Source organism: Pararge aegeria, chromosome 18 (genome assembly GCF_905163445.1).
Source record: "Pararge aegeria chromosome 18, ilParAegt1.1, whole genome shotgun sequence".
Lineage (NCBI taxonomy): Eukaryota > Metazoa > Arthropoda > Insecta > Lepidoptera > Nymphalidae > Pararge > Pararge aegeria.
The window spans coordinates 11478086-11488273 of NC_053197.1; the positions used below are offsets into that span (position 1 = coordinate 11478086).

The following is a 10188-nucleotide window of genomic DNA, read 5'->3' on the forward strand; positions in this document are numbered from 1 at the left end:
GTTTACCACTATGTTATTCTCTGTCCCCTGAGCTACCACTATGCAAGAAAACATGTCGATCTCTTACTCTGAAAAATAGTATTTTTTTCTAATAGATCTATCCCACGGGAACCGTACAATTTTGCGGGATAAAAAGTATCTTATTTGCTATTCTTTGCTAATCTATCCCTTTGCTAAATTTAATCAAAACATTAGATTTACAAACAAAGAGTTACAAACATTGGATTTTACCTAACTTGCATTTATGATATTAGTACAGAAGTAGGAACACACTTTTTTTTTAACTAATAATTGCCGGACCACAGATGACCTGATGTTTAGCCCATCGCCTTTTATAAACAGGGCAATACTTCTAAGGGTATGCGAGGTACACGACCTGCAAAGTGCTGCCCTGTGTACATCAATCTGCGGCGTAGGTGTTAAGTCTTACGTGACTGCAATAACCACAACATTTTTATTTTAGCATTTGTTTAATTTAAATTGCACATAAACTTATTGTAACATGTTAGTTATATATATACTAAATGTATACTAAATATAATATCACGATGGCAAGTTGTCCACAATCCATTTATGATAGTGAGCTATATTGGTGTATACGCTGGGAACTCCCTCGGTGCCACAGTTCTCTGAACCGAATGATACTATTCCAACCTGAAAACAATATACAAAGTTGATCATACACTGCTGCAAGATATGGAAGAAAAGCAGGAGCTGTAAGAACCGCACGCAATGAATTTTGCAGCGCTGAAAATGAAAATTCTGGCATTGCACGTAGGTCTTCACCTATTTTTACACAATAAGATCTCACTCATGGTGTTATCTTAAGGTTTCCAGTCAGTATTCGCTACTAAGCGATAAGGCCGTATTTTGCATTATACTTCCATGTTTTTGTAACTATTCTCTTTAATTTTCATTATTGGAGATTAAGAGTTCCGTCGAAAATTCGTGAGGCGCCATTTGAAATGTTAGTGAGCAGAGCACAAAGTTCGACGGACCGAAGTATGTTGGAGTCCTAAGGTGCTCGAGTTTCTACCTCCCACAATCAAGATAGAAGTCACCAAAACGAGGCGCAAAGAGCCGCTGGCACATGATCGGACATGAGAAAAGGAGAAATCCCTACAAAAACACCCCACGCCCATCCGTTGATATGATGGTGACGTTGATGATGATTGATTTTGTGCTTTAGTACAACAATAGTGGTAGCAACTGTCCCTCGCCGCTTCGTCGGCGTATAAGTCAACCTTAAAAGATAAAAATATGCAGTCGCTGACTTTTTATTGGAGCAACTTTGTGATTTTTTCGAAAACTGAACTATTCGCAGCGCACGCAGCGTAAGTTCTCAAGAGGAAAAGGAACCCTGTTTTCGAAACATTCTTCATTGTTGCTATGCTCCTATTGGTCTTTGCGTGAGCCTATAGCCTTCCTCGATAAATGGGCTATCCAATACTGAAAAAAATCATCACGTTCAAGTGAACAAACAAACAAACTCTACAGCTTTATATATTTAGTATAAGATAACTAACTACACATATAATTGTAAGTAAAATTCCAAAATACACCATGTGGGTACCTGTGTATATTGTCCATCTTTCTGAAGAGCCAAGGGTGCTCCACCGAAACCAGAACAAGCATCCTTCCCCTCTTCGCCGCCAGCACAGAGCTGTCCCTCATGAATTGGGACAGATTCCCCGAATATGCGTTCACAGGTCTCCAGAGAGACGAGAGGTACATCCAACTGTTGCTGTCGCCCGACCTGAATATGATTATATTCCTGAACTACTTAAAATTCAAATTCAAATTCATTTATTTCAAGTAGGCCTACTTTATAGGCACTTTTGAAACGTCAAGTATGTATGTTTGTAGTGACTCTACCACCGGTTTGGAAAGCAGATTCTACCGAGAAGAGCCGGCAAGAAACTCAGTAGTTACTCTTTTCCAACATCAACATTTACAATCATTTTTCTATCTTGCGGGAGATGAGAGCGAGGCTGGCTGCCTTGTCACTGAGGAATCCATCAAATGTATCTGCAATTCTGCACCTTACTAAACATAATTTGAAGAGGTTAATATTTCTTGCTTCCTACTTGTTTGATTACTGAATGGTTATTAGTATTCATTCTGGATTTCGTTTCATATCTTATTAGAACCTTACCTAGATATTCGAATGTGTACAAGTGTTGTTGTTTTGCTGGTACATTGAAATCTAGTATAAATCATCATCAACCCACTACCGGCTCACTACAGGGCACAAGTCTTCCTCTCAGAAAGAGCTTCGGCCGTATCAAGTCTACCACGCTGGCCAAGTGCGGATTGGTAGACTTCACAAGCCGTTGAAAACATATGGAGAACGCTCGGGTGTGTAGGTATTCCTACACCGTTTAAAGCAAGTGTAAGCAAGTATTTAAATTTCTAAAATTAAAAAAGCACAAAATCCGGAAAAGTTACCAACTCTTATTGCATCACAAACCTCGAACTAATGCTTATGGCAACAAAAATATTCTAGTTGAAGGAGCGCAAATTTATAATAAACTACCATCTAATATAAAGCCAAATCTACGTTTAATTTTGAGAAAAAATTTAAATTCTACTGGATAAATAATATGTACTGGATAAATATAAGTCGTTTCCAGTAAACGATGATCTTTTTTTTAGTCGTATATTTTTGCTCGGTAATATTTGTGGTACTACCCGCTTGCACGAACATTTTATTTAGAGCTGCATTAAGTTATGCTTTACAGATTATAGTTTATAGATTTATATGTATCTTCTATAGTGTACGCTCACATGTTTTAGTTTTAAATTTAACGTTTTCCCTACTAAGCGAATTTTTTGAAATTATTTTGAAAAATAAAAAGGAAACCGATACTTTACCCGGTAGGCTATCACCGTTTCCAGTATAAATATTGGTAGACAAACCTATAAAGTAAGTTCCACTGAGAGATAAACCCAAAAAAAACCTACGTACTCTTGGTAATACGTAAAAGTAGTACATACTATACTTATTAGTAGTTTGGCGAATGGGCGCATTTGCCTCGATCCGGCTTGAATTATTGGCGTTGTTCAGCCCGGTGCTTCGGAAAGCAACCAAACCATATATAAATATGGTCATCGCCAATAAGTTAAAATAAGTAAAACCCGGCAATGGAGCAGCTGTAGGGTTACAGAGCTTCTCCTATTTTATTTTTTATTCCACTACAAATTAGCCCTTGACTGCAATCTCACCTAGTTGGAAGTTATAATGCATTCTAAAATGGTGGCGAGCTAACCTATTAGGGAGTATGGTAGTCCTCCTACCACCTACCCCTAATCAGTTTCCACGCGAAATCGCTTCGCGGGACGTCTGTGTCTGTAGGTTGGGAACTAGCCACGGCCAAAGCCTCCCACCAGACCAAATATATATCTATTTCCTATATCAGAGGAGGCCTGTGATGTGATGATATCAGTTAAATAATAATAAATAATAGTACCAAGTTATTTTGTCCCGATAATTTTCCCCAGCCAACTAGCGAAGCGCGTTCGTTGATCACTATTTCCGGCTTATCGTTCAAACAGATCGGTGCGGCTGTCACTGAAATAAAAGGCAACCACAATTAGTGACAAGATCTGTGATGTATTCTGATGAGTAACAAACTGACCTCTGACAAGGACACCGCAAAACGTGATACGTATCTATCGTAAATTACACGTACATACCTGTGCATTGGATAGATATATTTTAATAGCACCAAACAAAAAAGTAAAAGAATAGGCACCTTTGTGAATGTTTTACAAATACTTCTTAAATATTTGAAGTTACAATTAACATCTTAGAAAAAGTAACAAATTAAAAAACGCATGAAGTGCCTAAGATTTTTTTTTTGATAATTGCTTCAAAAAAACATTTATTATTGTTCCATAAAATGCATTAAATCATTGGATCACTTTGCACTAAGTAGGTACTGTAGCTGATTTCTTTACGGTTTCCTTCTGTGTTTTGTTGGAATAAAGTATTTCTATCCTTTTCTAATCTAAATCCATCTAAAGTGAATAGCAGACTGTTATAATAGCTGCATGGCCAGTACACAATGCATCGCAGTATTCGCTGCATTTTAAATCAATCACGGTAATTCGCATTTCTTATTTATTTCGGTCCGAAACTTTCTCATGGTGTTTTCTGTTGAAATTATTAGTGGAAAAAACCTTGTGTGCGTTTGCAGTCTGCAATCAACTTTAACCCAATATCAAAGTTTATCGACTAGGTACTTTCTTTAAATATCCATTAAACAAACAAAAATATCACACAACTTTTCAGTATTATTTTCAACAGGAATGAATAATTACTAAGGTAAATTTTAATAACCATTTAAATAGCTCTATTGGTATTTATGTTCAATTGAAAAGTTTGCAACTGCCGCGTTGGCTTAGTGGTTAGCATGTTGAGCTACGAATAACAAGGTCCTGGGCTCAAATCCCGGATTGGGTCATAAATCGTTAGGTTAGATTAGGTTTTTAACAGATACAACACGATGTGTGTGTGTGTGTGTGTATATATACCCGGAGTTACGTATTGAACTCCCGTGCCACGAAGAGCACGTTAAGCCATCGGTTCCAGATATTACTTATCACTAACTAGCGGTCTCTCGCGACTACGTCTGCGTATAAGTCAACACATGCTGTCGCGGACTTTTAAAGGGGAGCAACATTGTCATACATGATTTTATCGAAACTTTATGCAGCGTACGCAAGGCACGCAGCGGAAGCTATATAAGCAAAAGGAAAAAATCCCCGATTTTAAAACATTCTTCATTGGTGCTTTGCTCCTATTGGTCTAAGCGTGAATATATAGCCTTTAGCCTTCTTTCTTTATAAATGGGCTATCCAACACTGAAATAATATTTCAAATCGTACTAGTAGTTCCTGAGATAATCGAGTTCAAGTAAACAAGCAAACAAATAAGCAAACTCTCCAGCTTTATATATTAGAGTAAGATTTGTGATAATAATCGTAAAAGACATCAATCCTTATTCAACTAAGACTTCCTAAATGAGAATATTTAATATCGACAATAATAAGTCCGCCTCTCAATCTGGTTACAGCGCCCTCACAGGGTTCCATTTCAAATGTAAACATTAGATTGTTATTATTTTTTGAAACAATATAATAATTATGTAATCTATATGGCATTGTAAGGGACTTGTAATTGAATATATAAATAAATAAATTAATTCGGAAGCCAACCTCTCCTATAAGAGAAGTCTGTGCCCAGCAGTGGAAAGTTAATAAGCTGCTAAGATAACATTTACCAGAGTATTTGATTTCATCCTTCAGTATAATCATTGCGATGTCATGTCTAAATATCTTCTGCTCGTATCCCGGATGGACGGAGACACTCTCCACCTTGATCGCTTGAGTTGGTGGAGCGCAGAAGAAATCGTTGCAGTCTGGACTACGGCTTATATCCCATTCGCCGATCACAACCGTTGATCTTAAATAGATGAACATAATTATTCGCCTATCACAACCGTTGATCTTAAAGAGATGAAAATAATTATTCGCCAAACACAACCGTTGATCTTAAAGAGAAGAAGGTAATTATTCGCCAATCACAACTGTTGATCTTAAAGAGAAGAAATTAATTATTCGCCAATCACAACCGTTGATCCTTAAAGAGAAGAAGTTAATTACTCGCCGGTCACAACCGTTGATCCTAAATAAAAGAATATAATTATTTTATCCATCAGCAACTGCGTCGTTGGTCCAAATGGTTAGTCATTCCTAATTCGGTACTGGACCGATTTTAATTTATGCAGATTCGTGGTCATGTTCGACTTCATGTTCGTCGATAGTTCATGCAAAAATCAACGGTTTCTATGGATTATCTATAATTCAAATGAAGAACATTTAATTAATATAGCAGTCGTTACGTACATTGCGGAATTCCATGTTATACAATGGATATCAAACTTAATTTGCTACAATCTGCGCAACCAAGTTTTGGTAGATTATAAGCCAATTACCTAAGCTTGATGTTAACTACCTTCAACACGAACAACATAATATATAATACCTGTCGTTCCATCGCGGAAAAAACAAACTAACTAGGTAAACATTGAGCAACTTTATAATACAAAAAAATCTATAAACATACAACTTGTATCCTTCCGGTTTGGCCAAAGCACAGTGCGCTGCTGTCAATACGACTCGCTTAGCTATAATGGACCCGCTGCAGGCAAATCTCACGTTACCAGTGTCTTTATCTGAAAATTTGTAATAAATTTGCCTAAATGGTTAACATACATTATTAATATAGGCTATTAAAATTTTGCTTACTTTAACAGTGAAGAAAAAGTTCTCTATAATGTTTTTAACGACATGCGCAACACTGGTAAAATACATATGCTGTTTTGCCATAAATAAAAAAAAGAAGAAGAAATCGTGCTAGATTAGTGGCATCAGATAAACTATAGTGGCTCCTTCATTTTCGTTAGTGGCAGTCTCAACAAATTACAGTCTTGGGCATCAAGTGTAAGTAAAAAAAAAGACTACGATAGATGGCTTACTTGTAAATCCTATTCGAGCCACCCAAGGATGAGCGCCGATGCCGCTATAGTCTACACCCTGGACCATGCTTTTGCCACAGGACTGGGTCCCGGGTGGGTATACCCGTCCGCACTCGCACGAAGGGCAACACACGTAGTCTTCGTTGTTAAAGTTGCCACATGTGAGGGAGTTGAGGCGATGGAAATACCTTATGAATAAAATAAATATATCATCATTTTTCGCCCTTTGCTGAGCACTGGCTATTCAGCCGTACAAGGGAGATAATAAAACCATAGACAGAAGTGTATGTAATTCTCAACAAGTAAAAATAAGTGAATAAGGTAATATTAAGGGTTACACAAAGGATATGAATTATTTCTTGTATGTCTGTCTGTCCGTCCGTCCGTCCGTCGGTCCGTCCTTCGGTCCATCCGTCCGTCCGTCCGTCTGTCTGTATGTCTGTCTGTCTGAATGAAATACAGTGGTAGGTACCTGATATTCCGGGTCAACATTTTCGGAGATAAAGGACATAACTCTTTACAGATAACAAGTCGCACATGGGTTGTCCCATCGGATCGAATGCAGTTTGTGAGAATGGATGGAAACGCTTTAACGCCACAACGAATGAACCGATTTGGCTGAAATTTTGCAGAGAATAGAATAGTAATAATAATATTTAATTTTTTTTTTAATAATTTTGTCTTATATTTTCCATATAGTCTGGAATAGCTCATAGGCTTCTTTTTATCCCAGAAAAGCTCATTCAGATACTACTACGCGCAACCGAGATTTAGATTAACGTGGTTTATTGGATAGGCATAGTTGAGTTACATGCGCTCATCTCAGAAACTGCTGTTTGGAATTGGATTTTTTTTGTGGTGGTAGTATATAACATCAAGCTACGACCAATAGCTACCACGACCACGCTACGATCATCAATGAGTAATGTTGCAAAAACTGCAAAAAATATCCTATTAGAGATTCCGATGATTCCAAAACGACGAAAGTGTGTCGGATGTGAAATGACATGAAGATACACTTTATTGTACACCTAACCGAATTAAATTATAATTAAAAACTAAGTGTTTTATATAACACACGGGTAAATTGTTTCTTTGAAGTTTCCAAAAACAGTCCGCGACAACATACGACTATTTTTTAAGGTTAACTCATACGCGGACGAAGTTGCGAGGGTCCGCTAGTATGTCGATATAATTGAATATTTTTTTATTTTTTTTTATATATTACGTCTTCCCTGGCACAGTGGTGAACACCCTGGTCTTATTAATCGGAATTCCCGGGCTCGATCCCGACAGGGTATTCTTTTGATTTTTTCTGGCTTATTACCTCCTTACCTTCATACCCCTAACAGGTTAACCCGCTAGTATCTTAGACTGCATCATCACTTACCATCAGATGAAATTGCTGTAGAGAAGCAACTTGTAGTAAAATAAAAAGAAAACCATTGCAAACAACATCGTTAAAAATTCAAAATTAAAAAATTTTTAGTTCAGCTAGTCCTATAACAGGCGCATCTGAAGCATTCATACAATTTTTTATCATTATTGTCGGCGATGAAGAAAAAGTCTGTAACAAACTTAGCCATAGATAGGTACATAAAGTTCTTGGCTATAGATAACTTTATGACTTACCTGTCTGATGAAAAACATGAAAAGTCCAACAAATCCTCTAACAACGGACATGCACTTATTGGCACACAAGACATATTAGCGGGGCATCGGTTCTGAAATAAAATATTAAGGTCTCACTGAGTAGCTCAGAATTCAAAATGAATTTATTTCAAGTCGGCTTACAGCTATGAGCACTTTTATAACGCCAAGTCTGTCTGTTTAGTTCACGTAGTCCTATGATATATAGTGACTCTACCTGGTGACTCTACCTGGTAGAGTCACAATATATCATAGCGGTGGTAGAGTCCACCACCGCTTCGAAACCTACATTCAACTTTCATTGAATTTGAAAACTTTCATTTCATTAACGTTGTTGAAGATCAAAGACTGAGAGGAGACTTCCTCTTTAGACATTAATAATAAGTATCTATGAATATTATTGTTCGGCCTTCCTTTAGGGGGAGGTAAACATCCTGAGGGAACCTGCATGCTTTAGAGTTTTCCATAATGTTCTCAAAGGCGTGTGAAGGCCACCAATCCGAAAATGGCCAGCGTGGTGAACTACGGCCGTTACCTCTCTCACTTTAGAATAAGACCTGGAAGGGCCTGGGCGCCATGTCTGGTATTACAATTGGGACTTAGTGGTAATAGGTTGGTCATAGGTTGACAATGATGACGAGATGTATATATTTAGAATTATTCTATGACAAAATCTTTATATTCTGTGATACTTAATACTTACTTGAAAATTCATGTCTTCAGCTCTTGGACTCATATCCACACTTATAGATACAGCTGAAACAAGTATGTAATTTTATTAAACGGTATAAACCGTACCTACCGTTAACACCCCAGTCGTCAGCACGGCAAGCAACTTGAGAGAAATGAAATCGTAGTAGGTATTTTGTACACACTTTACCAAGACAAAAGAGATGGCCCTTGGGCGTTCATACTTGATAGTGACTTGAGGTCAAATTCTTATGTTCAACGTGCGGCGTCACGAGTAGCGGTGCCAAAGAATTTGCAGAATAATAACTGCGCGTGTATTGTCGCATGCTAAAGCTGGTCTAAATGGCCAAACGATTAAACATTAATATTGCATAGGTTATACTTATACCTACAAGTAATTTAAAATGACCCTGAAATGGGATATAATAGAAATTATCGTAACTGCATCGAGGTTACTATGCTCAATTATATATTTTTACAAGGCACCAATTTTTATAACACGAGACGAGTCCACAATTTCATCCACTTACTCGTAGGTTCAAATCATCCAATATTTATGGCTTACCTACTCTCCAGCCCATTTTTTTTGTAAAATAGCGGCCACGCATTTAAAACATTACATATATACATCAACATTACATAAACATTACATAAATTTGTCTCTCAAGGGAGAGCAGTCTGTAGTTTCTGAAATAATTGTATGCTAACTACAATGAATAATGAATGAATAGTGATAAATAATGACATAATAATGATTGAATTTATTATTATTTATATTATAAATACATTTTTTATTTACCCTAAGTCCAATACTTAATATGTTTTTTTATCTTTTTTTCACTTTCAGCTGCTTATATAATATTATTTGTGAATTTTAAATTATTCTATTTCTTAAATCAGACCCTGATATAAAAAATACAAAAAATTGCATACTATACTTTGAACGTTTTTATGAACTAGTTTTTCTTCTACAAAAACTTGTGCAGTTTAAAAATACATTCCACGCGGGTATGATAAGTTAAGATGAAATTGTAAGTAGGTTCTATTAATAACCTGTGATTGTAAAATTAAAAAAATACCTACTAAACGCAAAACTTACTTCCAAATTGGGCGTCAACTGACAGTCTAAATACTAACAAACTAAACAATGCGCGAAATATAGTCATTTTCACTTTTTTTAATCACTATTCACTCAACATAATTCACTAAAGAAAAGTTGGCAATGCCAAAGTGGGATTACAAATTTAGGGCTTTTTTCAATTTTTCCTTAACCACTTTTAGGGTTTCAGAAATATAGTTTTTTGGT

At 36.6% G+C, this 10188-nt stretch overlaps 1 protein-coding gene across 1 annotated transcript; it reads right to left on the reverse strand.

Moving 5' to 3' along the window:
- Positions 1 to 442: 442 nt before the first annotated feature.
- LOC120631511 (CLIP domain-containing serine protease 14D-like) lies at positions 443 to 10188 on the reverse strand. The gene is made up of 9 exons (XM_039901130.1): positions 9982 to 10188; positions 8896 to 8948; positions 8175 to 8266; positions 6543 to 6730; positions 6131 to 6239; positions 5286 to 5467; positions 3471 to 3571; positions 1574 to 1756; positions 443 to 654 (listed from the first exon to the last, which is right to left on the reverse strand). The coding sequence occupies exons 1-9, from the start codon at positions 10046 to 10048 to the stop codon at positions 544 to 546; spliced, it is 1086 nt and encodes a 361-aa protein (XP_039757064.1). The 5' UTR covers positions 10049 to 10188; the 3' UTR covers positions 443 to 543.